This window comes from Haliotis asinina, chromosome 2 (assembly GCF_037392515.1).
Source record: "Haliotis asinina isolate JCU_RB_2024 chromosome 2, JCU_Hal_asi_v2, whole genome shotgun sequence".
NCBI classification, from domain to species: Eukaryota; Metazoa; Mollusca; class Gastropoda; order Lepetellida; family Haliotidae; genus Haliotis; species Haliotis asinina.
Genome location: NC_090281.1, coordinates 49,592,015 through 49,612,413, shown reverse-complemented (window position 1 = coordinate 49,612,413; position 20,399 = coordinate 49,592,015). Strand labels below are relative to the sequence as shown.

The 20,399-nt window shown below is 37.5% G+C and overlaps 1 protein-coding gene across 10 annotated transcripts in view; it reads right to left on the bottom strand.

Moving 5' to 3' along the window:
• The window catches only part of LOC137273861 (calcium uptake protein 3, mitochondrial-like), a 94,003-nt gene that overhangs the window by 58,306 nt on the left and 15,298 nt on the right, over window positions 1-20,399 (bottom strand). For all 10 annotated transcript variants that reach the window (XM_067806745.1, XM_067806746.1, XM_067806743.1 and 7 more), the window contains exon 3: window positions 15,048-15,158. In XM_067806745.1, the coding sequence (XP_067662846.1) occupies window positions 15,048-15,158 (111 nt within the window). The remainder of the gene's footprint in view (window positions 1-15,047; window positions 15,159-20,399) is intronic.

The following is a 20,399-nucleotide window of genomic DNA, read 5'->3' as shown; positions in this document are numbered from 1 at the left end:
ATAGTAGAGGTGTTCAAGTGGTGTGTATTCTGTATGAGGTCATTAATGTCAATGCAGGTATGCAGACAGTATGCAAGGTGGTGATTCAGTCGTCAAGGTCAGTCGAAGGCCACTGGTTACATTGTACTACTTAGTTTATCAGCCTCAGGAACCAGGTCTCACCTCAACCAAGTAAAACAATCAATATGAAAACATACAATGAATGCGACAAATAGGGGAGGATAATGGAGATGAATTATTTTACACACATTCTGATTGGAATAACAGAAGGTTCACATAGGGTAAAGTGGACAGTTGCCTTTGTAAATTTAACAAATGAATGTGCAGCATGGTGTGTTGACTGTTGCCTTTGTAAATTTGAAAAGAAAATTTAACAAATGAATGTGCAACATGGTGTGTTGCCCATAAAACATTGAGACCACAAGATAAATATTGAAATAACAGTGGACCCACAAACCTAAGATATAGTCAAGGAAATTATCTGGCACCATGGCCAATATTTGGTCCCCAGTCAGCACTAAGAAGGACTTGACAATTTCCCACTTCAAGTCAGTATACTCAGTACGAATTTCATGACTTATATTTCATGCATGAAAGTGACAGTGGAAGAAAATGGAGGCAACTTTAATGTTAACTTTTACACTATTGAACTGAATACTATGTAACAATGAATTTAAACAGTTCTGAAAATATAACTTTTAAGTTTTGGATTTGGAACAAAAAATTACCATTTTTCATAAATTGCCTTGAATTTGATCTGGAATCCAAGATAAAAATTTCTCTAGACTCTAGGTTCAGAAGACTGTTGTTGGAAATTTGAAGGATGGTAGTGAGTGTGGACTGGTTTATGCTTCATTTAGCAGCAATATCACTGCGGGGCAGACTAGAATTGGGCTTCACACATTGTGATCATGTGGGGAATCAAACCCCAGTCTTCAGCGTGACAAGCAATTCCTTTACCACTATGCTACCCCACTGCCCATAGATGAATGGTAACTATGTGAAGTTATTTACTGGGAGTGTTGTCTGTACACTTCATTTTCATTGATTACATCTATCAACGCCAGTCCCCAGTAGCATCAATGTCAAATGTTTATATCAGGCTCATATATTCAAACCATTTTTTTTTTCACTGGCCTGCTGACAATAGCATTACAAGAATAACTTGAACAATCTTGTACACAACCTGATCTATCTATCTGTTTGGAAAACTGGTATACAACAAGGATGTCATCTACCCCTTGTTTTATTATTCATAAAGGCAGACTAGTCAAGTATGAGTGCATGGGTCAGCAGCACATCAGTCAATGTCAGACTCGAGACTGGAAGCATTCACAATACTAATCCATCAACCTATGACACATTGTTTTGCTTGTCATTGAACATTAAAGTAGTATCTACCTTGGTTTTCTTTCTGTAAGCTGTAAACAAGGATCTTCTCTCTTGTTCTGCTACATATCGGGTGGTGTGCATGTCAAATTGCTATTTTCACCTTATAGTTTTTGCTGGCTATATGCCTCATTGATGATACAGAAAACACAAGCTTTTACTCTGCCATGTTCCAACACTTGGAGAACGTTATGAGTTTTACGCCCCTTCAGAACCAGTCAAGTCACTCAGACAAAAAGCATGTTTCACAGAGATAACTGTAATCAACAACTTCAAAAGATGACAATTCACAAAAGCATGCTTTACACCCTCAATAATACAGCAGGTATAGTAATCAGAAAATCTTTTTATTGTGACATTGACATTTCTTCACAATGCCCAAAACCTGAGTTCAATTTCCCAACATGGGTAAAATGTGTGAAGTCCATTTCAGGTGTCCCACAATCATGATATTGATGGAATGTTGCTGAAGGTAGCAAAAATCAATACTAACTTACTAAAGGTGTAATCAGAGAGACTTGCCTTTGTTGGATACAATCAATTTAAAAAAGGTACAATGGTATTAAGTTACTCTTTATTTGATGAACACTGACACTTACCAAAAAAAACACAAAGAAGATTCTCCCAATGTATTTGTAGAAGACATAATATGAACAGTATCCATTTTAATATATGACCATACACAAGAAACTAAATATAGTTAAGTCCTGAAATTAAAAGTCAACAAACTGAAAAAAAGTCTACAATTCATTTTAAAAATGTATGATACAAAATTGTAGATAAATAGCCTGAGGTATCAAAATCAAAGTGTATCAAATCATCAAAGTCCTATAATTTGATTTACTCAGATGTACTGAATCTCAACAGGTGGAAGAAACAATTTAAACAAGGAGATCATCACTGAGTTGCCATAGGTGCTGACAAAGACCAGTAACTGCTCATAGGTAGGCACCTGTCATCTACTTGCAGCCACTGTACATGAACCAGACATCAAGCCAGCATGTCCATATCACTACTTACAATACCAATGGCGCAATCAAAACACTAGTCTAGACCTTAATTAGCCTCCCTAGCAGATAGAAAGCATTGTTTTGGTAGCTAAACCAACAAACTCCCTGATAACCAATATGGGCTATCATTATCACAACATGGGGGATAGGAGTGTGTACATACTGAAAAGCAATCACTCTAATTAAAACAATAGCACTCTTAAGGTAAGAGTGTTTTCACGCCCTGGGTTATAAATCGACTGAATGGCAATGATTGTCACGGCATACAGTAGTAAGGCTGGGATTACCTATCTGACAAGTAGATCAGCTAATCTAGTTTACTGACGACCCACCAGACTGGGATTTGTGAAAGAGATGGAGGTAAGATGGAGATAATTAGTCAAGTTTACCAGCTGTTGTGCAGGTGACTCCTGCTCTATTTCTGTCTAGGTTTATTACAAGGAGTTTCACTCGCAGCCTAGGAAAGTCGTCAGGCAGTGGTTAAAGACATGAGCGGCTCTGTCTGTCTCTGTTCAGTACAGCCTCCAGTTAAGTCTTGATTGGAAGACCCCTAGGGTGGAAGAGTCTAAAAATATTCTGAACACTATAGAGTATTTTCAAATTGGATACAAGAATGCGTTCCACACTGGAACAATCACCCCATCTTCTGAAAATTCAGTAGCAAATTTTGTATCTAGATATTTTTAAGACTGAACAGTTTCCATTTTAAAATCTTGAGAATTAAATATAGTTTAGTCTTGAAATTAAAACTCAACAAAGAGAAATAAAGTCACCAATTCATTTTCAGTATGTTGGATACAAAACTGTAGAAAGCAAGCCCAAGGTATAAAAGAGTATCAGATCATCAAAGTCCTATAATCTGATTTACTCCTATGTACTGAATCTCAACAGGTAATAAGAATGTGTTCCTTATTGGAACGATCAGTCCATCCTCTCAAAATTCAGTAGCAAATTTAGTTATTTAGATATTTTAAAGTCTGAACAGTTTTCATTTTAATATATTAGGAATTAAGAAGAATTATTGAAAGACTTTAACAATAAGAAACCTAATCTATGATATATGGTTACCTGAACCACACCTAAACAATAGTTTAGTACAGATAATCCTGAAATACTCATATCAATATTAGAAATGCATGTGGATATACTGGGGTGTGCATTGTTTGCTCTGTAACCATAGATACCGGGCTATTATTTAGTCTCTGAAATGAACACATTTTACACAAAACATTATTACAAAATTACCTTCATGACAAATAATAGAAAAGAGAAGAGACTTTCTTCATTTTGAGAAACTGTGGTAATCCAGACTTGTAACACAGTCCAGACTTTTATTGTGTGCATTGGGTATATCTGTTTCTGGGTCTGACAGATGACATAAAAACCTAAACCTTTCATTTTTAACATCAGGCTAATGACAATGAAACATATTTCACTTTGAAAATTAAGTACAAGTACAGTATCCCCATGGAAGGAGTATTCTGGAAAAGGTAGAGAACCCTATGACCCAACCAGGCAGTCTGATCATCTGTCCTTCCATGCCCCCAAACCCCTGGTCTCTGTATAAGGTGTGAAGCATTACAGGCTTGTGTCATGTTGTGTCTTCCTCGATTGCCCACAGACTCGCACTCAGGTGCTTGCCACAAAACACTAATTTTTCACACATTTTACAAAGGTGTTACAAGGTTTTGTATGTTGAGAGAACACCTTTCGTCTGACTCTTTTCATAGGGTATTGGGAGCCTTCAGTACACTTGGGACATAAAAGAAACCAATGTACAGGCACAAGGGAGTATTTGTAAACTAATTGCTTATTTATTCGCAACTAGCAGAATGCTAAGAATTTGAATGAAACCTTAAACACATTACTACATAGTTTGGGTTCAGATCTTTGAAGCAAGCATATTCAGATGTCTGAAGATCCACCTTAATATCCGATCACATTTAAAGGCCAGACTTTTATTTTGGGGCGTTTCTGGCCATAAATTCTGGTTGCTGGATTAAATGAATTAAAATCATAATTTCAAATATTTCTTCTGATATTCTCAAAAAATTAAGGTAGTGGTGGTGCACAGGAATAGTCTGTTGTGATTCAACATAAAGTGTTTTGTAATTTTTAGGCTGAAAAGTGAAATAAAAAGCATTCACTGCATTTAAGTTTTAATCACCTTTTCAGTTTTAATACTTGTTAGAAATAATTTCAGATTCTGAACACATTTACATTTTCAAGACACTGACATCTGAAGTTGTCAGAAAAAGCAAGGTTTTTAAGCACATTCACTTTTACCAATACCTGTGGCTTTAAAGAAATATCAGAACACACATGATGTTTCCTATCTTTAAAAAACTACAACCATTATCTTCTCTGGACTGAAAGCCATGAAGTGCCTGGCGGACAGAACTGACAGAAGTTATCACCTAGCTCAACACGTAATATGATCCCAACTAGCATTGATTGAGCTTTGATGAAGCAATAAGAGATGAATGCCATCAGAGCCACTGACAGAGGCTAGGCAACTAAATCCATGCACTAAGTCCAACTTTCTCAAATTCTTTGCACTGAAGCTGGGATTAGAAAGTTGACTCTCTAATTTTGTGGACTAGCAAGTCCGATACCCTGGTACTCATGTTATGCGTGGAAGCCATGATGCAAAGCAGGACTCCTCAACTTGCCGCAGTTGTACAAACTCAGCTTTAAAAGCTGTTTGATTTTGTAATCCCAGTACAAGGCTCTAGATTTCAGGGAGGCCAATCGTCAGTGAGACGATGAAAACCAATAACCAACAGAGCATACTCTGTGAAAACATTTACCATTCCTGACAATTAGTGCACTTGGGAAACAAATACTATGATTTAAGTCGTCTTTGGCCTTTACAAATGTGTGTGGATCCATTCGCATCAGAACGCAACACTCATGGCAAAGTCAGGTCATGGAGAGGTTGAAGGGTTTGGTGTGATATGGACAAGCGTTGATAGCACTCAATCACAAGTAAGTTGTCACCTCCCAGTCACTAACATTGCCTGTGTCAGACCAACCATGTCACTATCGTTCATTTCTGGCAATGTCTTGCCTTTGCCATGATCATCATATCCATCCGTTGTCGCAAAATTCATCAACACAGATGACATGTGAACTATTTAAATTATTACAGTGACATCAGTTTCATCAGAAATTATGGATATGAGTCCAGGGTTTCTAATCACTATGGCCATGTTCCTAATGCTGAAAGTGATAGCTGAACGGACCACATTCTTGTCCCAGGCATCATCCCATCTCCAAACACAGCATCAATGAATCATGAAAACACTTTAAGTGCTAATACTGAATGCTGAAGAGGTAGTATCAAAGTGATGCTTTCTCCACTAATATCCATTACATACTCTAGTTGAGCAGATTGTCTTCTGGGAAATATGATGGGGAGCTACAGGATATTTGGATGAGCAGTAGCAGACGCAGATTACAACCTCATGGTGAATCAGCCCAGCATATTATTTGATATGCACAAGCCAGACATTTGGTCAACTAGCAAAACACATAGCGCAAGCATGGCAGTTTTCTCAGCGATCAATAATGGCTCCACCTCTTCCTCGAAAAAGTTCCTTCCTTCTGGAAAGCACAACTGACCAGCCCTTTGATCCTAATGACAAATACAGGAAGAAGGGGCTTGTATATAGAACTTGGTTGTGATTATCAAACTCAATCCAAAGTTGTCAACAGCAGGGCAAGGTGGACAAACACAGGGTTGCTGAACATACAAATTAATACAAATACACGTTGGTTTCCTTTCAAAGATATTCAAATTAAGTAACCGATTGGTCAAAGGTGGTAAAATGTTTTGATATTTATTGCAACTTTTGCTAGTTAGGGGAGGACAAACAATGGCCAATATTGGGTCTCTCTCAGTTTCAACTGACAGAACAGAGTGTCATGTATTCTTATGAATGATCCCCAGAGTTTCACGTCCTAACGCAGGGCTGGTTCCCACTGGCAAAGGCCTTGACAATCACATGCAAAGCCACTTTTTTTCTTGTGTTTTTATACAATTCAAAAGGACACACAATCAGATTTTCCTCTTTTTAATCACTGGAATGCTGTCTATATAACAAACAGAAATACTATCAGGAACATGTTACATTTGTAATTAGTCTTTAACTCTTTTGTGTGTGTTTTGGTTAAAACTGAGCCCTGAGCATGTGCAGTGGGTTTAGGTGACATCAACTGAAACATTTGAAAATACGCAAAGCTAGCTATGTAAGACAACTGTGCAGTTAACAAATGTGTGCCCAAAAGCTGTCCTTAGGAACCATTTTCAGATGACTATATTAAAACAAATCAAATAAATTAGCTAAGTTTACAGCACCAGATTCAAATTCTACGTAGCAGTGGCTCGACTTCAGTTTGTGAAAGAATAGGGTTTAACACCTATTGTAACAGTGGTCAAGTTACATCACAACACATCAGCTTAATGCCAGCGAAAATTTGAAGTGATTTTGTGTTAGACATTCAATTGGGCCTAGATCTCAGAGCTAAGATAATCCTGTAAGTGTCATCATGCACGTTAACTTATGACTAACCAACTGCTAAGAGACCTTGAAAAATATAGACCCTGATATGGAACTATAACGAGTAAAAACAGGTATCTAAATACCTTATTACAATATATTATCAAAGAGCTATGAAATATTCTCTGCTACCGCATAACCAATTTCTACCTTTTTAAACCATGAATTTGAAGATGAATATATGAAAATTTCTGATCTAGAAGTTGTCCTATTTTCCCACATGTGTATATGTAACTTTAATAGGTCTAGCAGAAACCCAGTCAATTTGTCATGTAACAACATTCTTCTCAGTCTGCAGTGACAATGAGATATGATTTAAAACCTCCTACATACATTCAATCAATTCTGCTTTAACTCCCCATCAAAATTCCAGGATGACAATTGAATTGATATGGGTGTCTAAAACCTTGCCAAATTTCTTGTTTTGACTGTACAGTGTCAACATCATGGAGATGATCAGTCATAAAATGTCATTTCCTGAATGCTGACATTCATCAACATGTAAATGCATGCTGTCCAGGTCATTCACTGAAACTACTTAATAAATCTTTTTATCATATACCCATGCAAACTTGAGATAATAATATGGGGTGCAATAGGGATGACAAGCTCAAATTCCACACTGCACCCCGATATTCTCACAGGCACCCACCGCAGATCTGAAAATTGATAAAGTATGCCCCATTGACTATCCAACCCCCTTACTAAATAACCTGTAAAGGTGCATCACCAAATCACAGCGATCTCTGATTGGTTAATTATGCACACTACAACTTCGCGTGGGTGAAAAAACTTGAGTGTGTTTTGTACACAAAAGTGTTAGCCAATCAGATTGCCGGAGGTCCTAAAGCCTGTCGCTGACATCTAGTTTTGTATACTTCCGGCACAGCAACTCAGTCTTTGGCGACTTCATAAAAAACAAGTGCATCCTCTCGAAAGGCCTGTGTACATGCCTCCCACACACATCGAAAACGTGGACAAAAGCATTTGATACTCGTGAGACTTTTAAAATACGATATATTCAATGATGAATGCGTAACTGTCCAGTTTTCGATCACGTCGCTGTGATTTGGTGATGCTCTTTCACAGGTTATATAGTAAGGGGGTTGGATAGTAAACTGGGAGGTTGGATTGTTTACCGATTTTTGGAACTGCAGTGGGCGCCTGCGAAAATTCTGTATTGCGCCCCAAAATTTTGTATTGCACCCCTGTCAGTTCCACCTTCTCCATAGCTCATTAAAACAGATTTAAGCAAGATAAGAGGGTATATATTAAACCGAGAATGTCACACTAGTGCATTTTGATGTTTTGTATTGAACTCAAAGATGTCATGGGACACTTGTTTCTTCTCATTCAATACACAACATCAAAATGCACTAGTATGATGCTCTATATATTTGTATGAAGCAAAGAACAGAGATTTGACTTGCTGTAAGAAGAGCTAGGGTAATTGATACTTTTAACTTTATAAAAAGTAAAAAAAAACCAAACAGGCAACAGAGAAACATTTTCTGACACAATGTTTTCCTGTCTTGAGTAGGACTGTAAAACAAAAGCCAAAATTATTATGCAATGGACACTGTTAAGATTCCTGACACGGCACTATGGTCCGATCGAAGTCACAGAGCAAGAATTCAATTTTAACACCATACACTGATTCACTGTCGGTTTTATCAATAACGACAAATGTTACCATATTTAATTGATTAAATTCAGAAAAGGGTTTCCTGATGTGTGGCGATCATACAGGCAATGTTGGCTGCAGATCAGTTCTACAATTTTTAATGCATCAAGTTCAGAGAAGGATTTCCTGATGAGTGCCTATCATACAACTCAACATGGCGGCAAATCACTTAGCACCATAAAATAAATGAGGCAAATCACTCGATACCGCATTTATATGTGGTTTCCAAAATTTACTTGACTGAGCAAAATTAAGCCTCAAACACTTCACTTATTTCACAAGGGCTATTACATGACAAGGACGTTATTATTATTGCATGCTTTTGTAATGTATGTTTTATGTGCATGTATTAACAACCAAATATCTGTCATGCTTGTCCAAGACTTGCATAATACATAATTGTTACAACATGAAAATACTTGGCTAATAACACCTATTTCATCCTAGGAAAAAAACTATAAAGGCGACATTGTCCTGGGCCATGAATTAAAAATCTTGCTTTGAAGGGGTCTTTCATATTACAAATAATTGCTTAGATCTTCAAAACTACCTTGCAAATGAGGTTTGGAGTCCTAGTAAAATAACCTGCTTTCTTGCATGAAATCATTTTAACACTATTAACCATAAAGGATAAGCTGTCAGTTCACGACACTGAACACAAGTCGAAATGTGTTTGATAAAGACATCTAAAATTCATAACTGCAACTATTTGTTTTTAATCAGTTTATCAGAAACCATGTAAACCGATCCTGACGAGATCAAAGAATTCACCAAATGGCCATACAATCAAGAGTTTTATGAACAAGCAACAAACCAAATGCTTGGTGTTGATTAATGGAAGAGCTGTGGTCAACATGTCCCTACGAAGGTAAACAGCGCTTGGGCTACAAATAGCCAGTGGTCAGTATGGGATCTGCCCACTGATTGGTTGCCAGGTGCATCTGGACACTGGCCAAAGACAAAGACTATGGTGCTATTTGGTGGTGAACCCACGCCCCTTAACACAATACACCTTTCATTCATTCAAACACATCAAGACAGTGAGCATTGTAGTAACAATGCCCTAGTTTCATGGAACCTGACGGTGTGCATTTAATCTTTAATCATCATCACTATTCAATGCAGAGACTGAGTCTGTAGGCTGTCTTACAGTGACTGGAAGCAATCAAGAACCATCTTGCTATTGCATCTTGTGTCATAGAAACTTGGACTACCAGCTTATCACCACAAGGCTAAAGGAATATATAATCCACCCATTAACACGCTGCTGGTCTACCCATACTGCCAGGTAGGTTTTATCTATTACTAAAAAAATTATCTTCTCCTTGGTCATTATAGATTCCAATTTGGGAAACTGTAAGAAAAGGTGGAATGTCAACAGAATTAAAAATCAGTTCCATTGGTTGATGTGAAATTCACTTATACCTGACGTATTTCATATTTTGTAGTATTTGTATCAGCACAAAACTAAACTGATCACCTTAGACAAAGACTTAACTTTGAAAACTAGCATTTATGAGTGATATGAACCTAGGTGTTGATGATTACATAATCACAGAGACACATTATCAACTTGACCATAGGTAGATAGCTACAGCATCATGACCTTGACTAGAAATTGGCACTTGAGCAGTGATCATTCACTTCCCTATTATAACAATGGTTCTGAGCACTTCAGCTTTAGGCAGTTCATGAGACTGACCAGCAAGGACAAAAACAAACTCTGAAAATTAAAGAAAAACTTTTTACAATTTTTTAGTTGGTTTCACTAGGACCAGAAATGTAAAAATATAATTATGAGAGAAAAAAACCCACTGTTTTCTAAGAAAAAAAAACTTATTAGTTCCCTTTGGCATTACGTGAACCTTATTCATTACTAGAAGTGCTAACAGTAACTGTCTACCTACAAATACAGAAGATAAGTTCATAACAGACCGATTATAATAAACTGGCATATACAACAAACTGTTTCTTGGTCTAGGTTAGATGCTTACAATAAACTGCGATTAAAACAAAATAAAAGGAGTGTTTCTTTTGATTTAATAATATTAACAATAGTGCATATCATACTGCATATAATACAGCCAAATGCACATTATTATCACCTACAAAGGTGAACACCTGCACAAATTAGACATAAGGTACATACTGTCATCAGTAACAGATAAAGGACATAACGAACCAATTCATTACAAACACAACTGATCCTAATACTAAAATAAAATATTGACTGACACAAATTGAAAAAACAATTTCAAGGAAACATTTCTCAGATGGACTGGGTTCAATTCCTCACATGGGTACAATGTGTGAAGCCCATTTCTGGTGTCTCCCCACCATGATATTGCTGGAATATATATAAAAGCGGCGTATTCATGCACATCTTGCTTCTTCATAAAGTACATTCAAGTGCCAATATGTGAATCCCATGTGAACAAATCTATAAAATTGATGCAGAAAATATGAAACTGCGTCCTGTGGCATGCACAATAGTATTCTATGAACAAAATTCTCTTTAAAACAAATAACATTGCTGTTATGAACACAACTATTACATCTATAGTGCAGCACGATGCTTTCATCACTTTGTTCATACTTCATGCATGGACCTTGAAAGTATTAACTGTCTACTGGAGACCCAGTATAGCAGGGCAAGACAAAACCTGTTCTTGTCCTCAGCACTATAGAGAAAAGTCAGGCTAGTTGACTAGTAACAACTTGTGTTTCTTAAACTTCATGTGCCTTTCAGACATAACTACGTGTACTCTTATCTTGTTAACTGTCCATGATACCATCCATACGTGCAAACATGTTTCCCTTCCATAGGGGTCTTTAGCTAAATTACTCATTCTTCTTTCATTGTCAGCCATGCTTGACTACTGTCATAGACCTTCCTGGTGTCTGTAGACCTGTTTGATGAATGACACCAGGTGGTCATTTATTATTGATGGAACACCTCATTACCGAGGTACCTGTATAACAGTAACCTAGTTCCTGCCCCAGCCAGACAACTGGTAAACTTGCTGAAGTCCCCATTCATGCAATGATTATTTAATCATAATTACATTTAGGGGTTAATTTCCTGGATTATATCAATAATTGGAACAAGACCCTAAGAAACACAGAGCAGTCCACTTATCCAGACTTGGTTTCCATTAGGACAGAGTTTCTGAACATCCATGGACTTAATTCTGTACAGACTTGTAGACAGTCAACAGAGCTGGGTGTACAAGCAATGGCTAGTACAACTATCAACAGACAGGATTTTTCGATTCGCATCAAAGCAGACAGAAATTCATCTTTGTTGTTAACTGCACTGGGAATACTTCATAATGTGGTCTCACCTGTCCTAGAGGACTCCTGTTATGGATATACAGAATATACTGATCATTGGTAGTACATACATAACAACATATCTTTAGTAGGTTACAGAGATGATGGAGTTCTTCTGACACTGTGAAGTTGAAATATTACTTTCTACCAAATTATCATTTTTCAGTGATTTTCACAAAACGTAATTATCTTCAAAACTATTTTCAGTCAGCTTCTAGAGTCACTACTCTAAATCATGATGCCACGTAAAAGTCTGTCTGTCTAGAAAACTAAGCTAATTATTGTCCATATCTTTCATAAATCTGCAGAAATAATGATGAAAGACATTTTGGCAAGTAAACTAAAAATTTTACAGAACACACTGACAGATTTTTTCATCCTAGACACTTCCCTCATTTCATTTCATAACTATTTTGAAGAGTGAACAGACACCTTCAAATAAATCCTGTGTATGTATTTTTCACCAAAGTCATCTAATCCAGTAACTATGGTAACCATTCACTATGCATGAAATCATTCAGGTAACATATGGTCCCCACAACTTATTTATCACACAGTCTGTACAAAAAACATACAAGTAAGCTAATAACAGACTTTTGTAGGGAAAACTACAGGGTGTCAGGTCACTTATTCCCTGTGTGTGGTTGTCAGTATCAGGTGTGAAGTTGTCATTGTTATTAAGGACAAGCCCATCAATGGTAAAATCAGCCTTGGTACTGGAAGAGTTAATTTCACCACGGGTATATCTTAAGTCTTGGTGTTAATAGCGTGTTGATAGCACGGCCTGATGTTTATAGCTCCTTGAAGAGTGGGAATACCATTTTATTATGGACTGGCCAGCCACGAGGAGTCTTATTTCAGTGTGCTGACTGCCCTCAATATGTTGTGGGAGCAGACGCGAGGGATCTGAAGAGAATGCTTTTCTCCTCCTTACCTTCTCTGGTCATCTGAGTCCAGTCACAAATTTATTGGACAAAATCCCTGGTGTGACCTCTGCAATGGATTACCTAGAGCTTAGAGCATATCCTATTATCAGAGTTCCATCCAATCAGGAGATCAAGTTACCCACAAGGACGTGTAATTTCAAGATTAGAGCTACTTCAAGATTAAGGGGTAAGAAACTTGCACCTTGTTAAAAAAACATAAACAAAAACTCTCCGAGTACCACAAAATAATGACCTTGCTGTGTTCGAAATTAAGCGTGAAAGTCAACGGTTTTTATCCCAACCCACATATTGAACCTCAGACATTGAGATTTCTCGATTCAAAGACCTCAAGGAACCGTGGATCAATCTAAATTTCAAACCCTGCCTTCATATTAAGGAAATCTGTCATTTCAAAGAATCTTCCCTTCAAATGAGTTTCAAAAAGATCATTATTTAGGTTCGTAGACACTTAATGGAGCCCATACCACCATATCTGAATCATTGATGCCATCAACAGAACTTACAGAATGGTGAACAGTTTTTTCAAAATTAAACAAAGTCAAATCTACCTTATCAAATAATATTCATATAGAGGTTCAGGCTATCATGAAATTTTCAAATGGAAATCCAGCTTGGCCAATAATCAGCTTTAAGCTCTTATACAAATTCTACTTGAGCCAACACCTTCACAAACAAGTGTAGAAATCCAATTAGGGCTTCCAGTCGTAAACCACCCTGAAGCAGAAGCCGGGTGTTAACTGGGGTGAATTAACTACCCTGACCAGTCGGCAGAGAGGTACAGTATCCACCACACCAGGGCTCAGCAGACGGTAACATATTCAATTCATTTTGCCAGTTACGATGCTTAAGTCTCATGCCTGATACTGAGTGTGTAATTAAGAGCTTTGTGTCAGGTCACTTCTGACACTATGCCGAGGTATATTTGTTGGCTAGGTATTAAACACTGGTAGGTTCCTATGTAAATCTATCTGTCAAAGGAAAACTGCAAACCTAGATGTTTCAAAGAAAACATGTCTGAGATTGCTTGATAATAGGTTCAGCTACTGACAGGTCTAGACAGATGGAGTTCTTCGAAAATTTGGTCAATGAGTTTTCAGCAAAGCCATTGTACAAAACAGGCACTTTAAACTGACCAAAATATATGTTTTTCAATTTTCAAACTTGTTTAAAGATGAATGTCCATATTATCGTAAAGGTTTCATTCATACTGAACAAAAAATTCATTTAATACATTAACAAAGTGACAGCTTTACTGAAAAAATATCACAAAATGTGGACACTGTCAAACAAAAGTAAGTAACCTTTCCAAGTATTCGTCCAAGCCTCAGAGTGTGCAGCTGTTCAGTGTAACAGTGGCCATACTATTGGTTCCATTTACAGCTGTATCAGTGTATATCTTCAATTTAAACACTTAACCCATCTTGACAACTCAAGTACATTTTTCTTCAAAAGGCTCCTTGTATTTATTTAATCGCTTAGTAACAGTTTACTCCTTGACAAACACTCCTTCCTTGTCTAAAAGTCTCAACACTGCATTGGTTCTTGGTCTTGGTGTTTCAAACCTGAAGCAAACCACCCAAGCATAGCTTCTTGTGTGTCACAGGGCACTGACAATGTACCTAGTGGCTCTTACAGCCTTTCAAGCCTACTGAAATCTCACACCTTCCCGCTGAATGTATCCTCTTATAGAAAACTCATTGTTACATAGTTATTTTACGAATTACCGCGGATGAAGAGAAAGAGTTTGAGCAAGTTTGAGCGAGTCAGTCGTAAAGTCATAATTGTCACTATAAGGTGTTTTGGGGGCAGGTCTATAATCATATCCCTTGGGTGGCTCGGTGATAGGACCCCGGGTCACAGAGCCTACATCTTGCATCTATCATGTCTTCAGTGATGATATAATATTCCTTCTAATCACACCCTGGTTATGTCAAGTCGTATCCAGTGCAAACTTGTCTGGTGTAATTGTGTTATGTTGGGGCACACTGCTGTCTACATGATAGTTCTGAGATTATATACCCGGTAGCATCCAATACAAAAAGGTTTATATAACCGTAGAATTATCATTGTTTGAGCATTTTAAGATGTTAAGACATTGTGAGATTTGTGATCTCATGCATACCTTTGTCATGTAGGTTGCGGAACAGTTTGTTTGAACCTCTGGATCTGGAGGGTGTCTGTCGCAGCATGCTCTCTACATCTTGTGCTGTCAATCTGATGCGTCCAATACGAGCTGAAATATAGAATACATTGCAAGTACTTGACAAACAAACAAAAAAACAAGTTTCAGATGTCAGTCTGATGCACTGAAAATTCATAGGACCCATAGAATAAGATTAAACACACATTTCAGATCTAACATTTTTTTTAAACTGACACCAAAATTATCAACAAGCTTAAGATTTATAACCAACAAACATGTGTGACAAGTTACATATAACAACATCAGTCAAAGTCATTGTGAAATATGTAGTCCGACACGAGCAGGTTGTAGACTCCTATTGGACAGTTGGCGAATCTACCAGATTTGTCAGACAGTCTAGTGCTATTTATTAACACTGTACAAGATAGTTGTAACTATATGAAAAACACATATATAGGTAATATATGGTAAATATTTGACACAAAACAATTAAACTGGATTGTTTCAATCATTTGGAACAAAACGATATTGCAACTCAAAGATGAAAAGATTTATTAGTTCTTGTGATCTCAAGTTTTCAGCTCTTAACATTATGGGGAGGTGGGTTAGAGCAGTGGATGAGGTGTTTGTTGACGACACCAAAGAACAGGTTTGATTCCCCATATAAACAGTGTAGGAAGCCTATCTCTGGTGTCCCTGGTTTTTATACTGGTTGCTGTTAGTAGCGTTAAACCATACCCACTCATTCATAATTTTGAACACTGCTTACTCTAGGATATGTTAGGTCATCTTTCAAATTCATATCACAATGAAGACTTTACCGTAATAAGCAACTCAAAACATTTTCACATTACCTAAATCCTTCAGGCTTTCCAAAACAACAGTTTTCAGCCCACAGGGTCTTGTTACACAAAATGTGGTTATTGTATCGACCTATGACCGAGAGTTACTGCATTATTTGTAATTTGATGCTAGTAGTTTTATTTTAGTTTAAATGTCTGAAAAAATAAGATGCCATTTTCTCTTTATTTCTTCAGAGATCATCAGATCAATATTGTTGGCATACAAAGTCACCTTATCATATGGTTAAAAAATTTTATAGTCACATATATTTTAAGAGAAAAGAAATTCTCCCGACCAAAAATATACAGTAGTAAATACTGAATAGCAGTCAGCCCCATGTTTACTATAAACAAGAGACAGAGCATGTTGTGCTGATCTCAACTTGAAAGACATACACTAATGTTATTCCTAATATGATGAGACGTGTCACACCTTATCTCATTTCTTAAATTTTTATCACTCTTCTTCATCAGATAGAGTTATCTCCCCCCATAAATCTCCCCACACTGGTGCTAGTTTGTGAACGGCCCTGCATGGAGTTTTAGAATCTTGTTGAAAGGCGAGATGCTTTGTTTGGTTTGCCTCTTGGGTTTTTATATGTTTTCTTGTGATAAGAATGTCGTTTTTCCACACATTCAGAAATAAACCTTTTGATAAATGTATGTTAATTCTGTGGCAAATCTTTTACATCTTTTACCCTGGTAACTAGGGCAGGCATTTCATATTCAGCTTCCAGAAATGTGCTGCAGTAGGCTCAGCCACAAGAATCCAAACACTTGGAGAATGTTCTCATCTTTCCCTTTCAACGCTCTCTCTTACAGAGCCAGTGTTTAAACCCAGTGTTACTGATACAGAGCTGGATATTACACCTCTCTTTTTCACTGCTTGGAGCAAATATTTTCATGTGAGAAAACATTTCATACATTTACAAATAAATATAATTGTGTATGTTTATCACAAATATAGTATAAAATTAACACTTAAATTTACTCAAAAACAATAGTTACTGGCCTAAAATGAAACAACTGCTATGTTTTCTATATCAGTTAAATAGGTTTATATTTAAGATCTTAATCCTTGTCCTTGGATAACACATTTCTGATCCAGGGACTTGCAGTTTTTGTCATAAGAGCACTTTCATATGCTCTTGTTTAGACAATATATTAGACAAGCAAATTATTTTTACACAAAATACAAATACAAACTCATGAGAATTCAGTGAATTACAAATTTACCCTATGTATATCTTGCAAAAACTTCAGTTAATAAATATGCCTAATTGTTGTATGTGTCTTGACATCATTTAGAGGCAAAGTTATATTAAATATATACTGGATCCTTCACTGATTCAAAAACATAAAAAGGTGTTAAAACCCAAAACCAAATCCTGAAATACCTCTATCTTCAAAAGGCTGATTCATAAATGTTGTGTTGTAATCAAAAGTAAACAGCCATGCCATAAGTCACACTACCACAATAGTGCCTGCAACGAGTCGTAAACATACATAGGTATAAACTGTCATCTGTGTAATTGACCATGCATCATCTGACCAGCCAGACCTGACCATTCATTGGTAAACTGGTCAAACAGAAGCCAATCAGTCATGAGACTCTGCAGCTGGCCATGACCAATCACACAATTACTGCTACACCAAGTGGACAGAGAAAAAGGGCCATTAGCTGTGGCCATGGTAAGAATGGACAACTAGATGGAGAGAAACATGTTTCATATGGTTTATTTGTGAGCCTATAGAGACTTGGTGAACACATTTTATGCTTATTATGTTTAGCTAAGGAAATGTAGTTACACTGGTGAAAACTAGCTTCCAAGAAGAAAAATTCAAACTAGCTGTTTTCTAGACATTCCATACTTCCCAACAGTGTATAACACCAGCACTAAAGTGAAACTTTACTAATGCTTTGAGTTTATAGTGCTGGCCCACTGAGATACCATGAAGCTGTTTTAACATGGATGCCCCACTCAACACAATATACTAACCCCAAGTCAACCAGTCCTTGTCTTATCTGATTAATGCCAAACACCAGACAGGGTAACGTGTACTGTCCTTGGCATCTAACAGGTGACCCAAACATGGCCACTTCAACAGTTTACCAAAGCATGAACTTTCAACCCAAATATACCATTTCAAGAATGGGCCAAAATATAGATTTTCAACAGTTGACAAAAATATACTCTTTCAACAGCTGACCCAAATATGCCCCTTACACAGTTGCACCAAATAAGCCCCTTCAACAGTTGGCCAAAAAAAGGCCCTTCCAACAGCTGACTCAAAATTGGACCTTCATCAGTTGACCCAATATGCCCCTTCAAAAGGTGACCCTAACATGGCCCATTCCAACAGTTGACCCAAAAATGCCTCTTCCGAATGTTGGTGCAAATATGTCCCTTCAACAGTTGACCCAAACATAGCCACTTCAACAGCTGATCCTAACATGACCCTTCAACAGTTGACCCAAACATGGTCCCTTCAACAGCTGATCCTAACATGACCCTTCAACATTTGACCCAAACATGACCCTTCAACAGTTGACCCAAATATGACACTTCAACAGTTGATCCTAACATGACCCTTAAACAGTTGACCCAAACATGACCCTTCAACAGTTGACCCAAACATGGCCCCTTCAACAGCTGATCCTAACATGACCCTTCAACAGTTGACCCAAACATGACCCTTCAACAGTTGACCCAAATATGACACTTCAACAGTTGATCCTAACATGACCCTTCAACAGTTGACCCAAACATGACCCTTCAACAGTTGACCCAAACATGGCCCCTTCAACAGCTGATCCTAACATGACCCTTCAACAGTTGACCCAAACATGACCCTTCAACAGTTGATCCAAACATGGCCCCTTCAACAGTTGATCCTAACATAACCTTTCAACAGTTGACCCAAACATGGCCCCTTCAACAGTGGGCACACACACACACATGTTCCATTTTTAACACATCTCTCCCAGCACATTCTACAGGATGACTACAACCTACCCACTACCCTGTATCAACAGACTTTATAACAGGCAGGCCAGTGTGCAGCACTGCTATTTCCCTGTAACCCAGTGACGCCACCATCAATTGACTCCTGGGACTAGAATTCCCTGATGGAGAAATATTTAGACTTACAGTCATTTGTCTAACAGATTTAATGTACCTGGTGAGAAGTAATTAATGTTCTCTCTGAAGGACAGCAAATGAGGTTTCTATTTTGGATTCTCTACTTGAAACACAATGTAAATCATCGTATGCTACTTCGTTCATGTGAAAATACCGAAGAACTGGATTTTGAAAACTATTATCATGACAGTAGACAAACAGCCTTGGTGCAGGTGATGTTTGCTGTCTGATGACACAAACAGCCTCCCTCCCACTCACTGTACCTGTACACTAATCCAAGGTAAAGGAGTAATGAGTCCTGATATGCATCAGACGTGATGAATCTATAACCCGCCCCCTCAGGGAACTACAGACTACACAAGTCTTTCTTTGGGGACTGTTTCCATATGATAATCACTTCTGACATGGCATACAATAATGACAATTCACTGATCCTATAATAATGGAAGTTAAGAGTACATACTTCACAAGGGATATCTGATTTTGTATCTGCATTAAAATCAAAATGGACCAATGAGTTTGAGTGAGAGAGTGATTTTCGTTTTACGTCGCTTTTAGCAATATTCCAGCAATATTCCACGGTTGGGAACACCAGAAATGATCTTCACATATTGTTCCCATGTCAGATCGAACCTGGGTCTTCAGCGTAACAAGCGAAAACTTTAACCACTAGGCTATCACATCACCCCCTAATGAGTGTCTGTGTATAGTTCAACACAACTTCAGCAATATTCCAGTGAAGTAACAAAATATAGTTCACTATTGCATTAACTAAGCCGTATCATCAGTGATGGCACAATGAATGGTATTCGTTGTACGTGTGCCTCAGTATGCAGGGTATCAAACCCAGATTTTCAGAAAGATGATTCAACCAATAGTCACCCAACCATATCCTTATTTGAGATTCAAAAATTGTGATTTCTTCAAACAATTCATTGATCAAAAAATTACAATAGGCTAGCGCAAGGCAATTTTTCACATCAAATTATCTTACGTTTTGAAAGGCTGCTCATACCCCCTACCAAAATGTTGCCAAAGTTGGTTCTGGTTACCCTAGGCTATATACAAAGATTTTAAAAAAAAGAGAGAAAAATGTTACAGAAACAAGGAATCTGTGCCTTTATTTTCATGTTCAAATTGAAAACACTCCAATTTTTTATTTTTTTTTACGTGTACTCAATCTTGCAGGAAATAGACAACATGTTAAAGAAAGCTGTGACACATTTCCCAGAGTAGTGTGATTTAGTTGAATGTTTGATGTGAGTGGGCTTTGGAATGGGGGTAGTGGGAGGGAGGCTCCAGAATGAGTCAGTTACCACCTTTTTCACCAGCGACACTTCACTTCT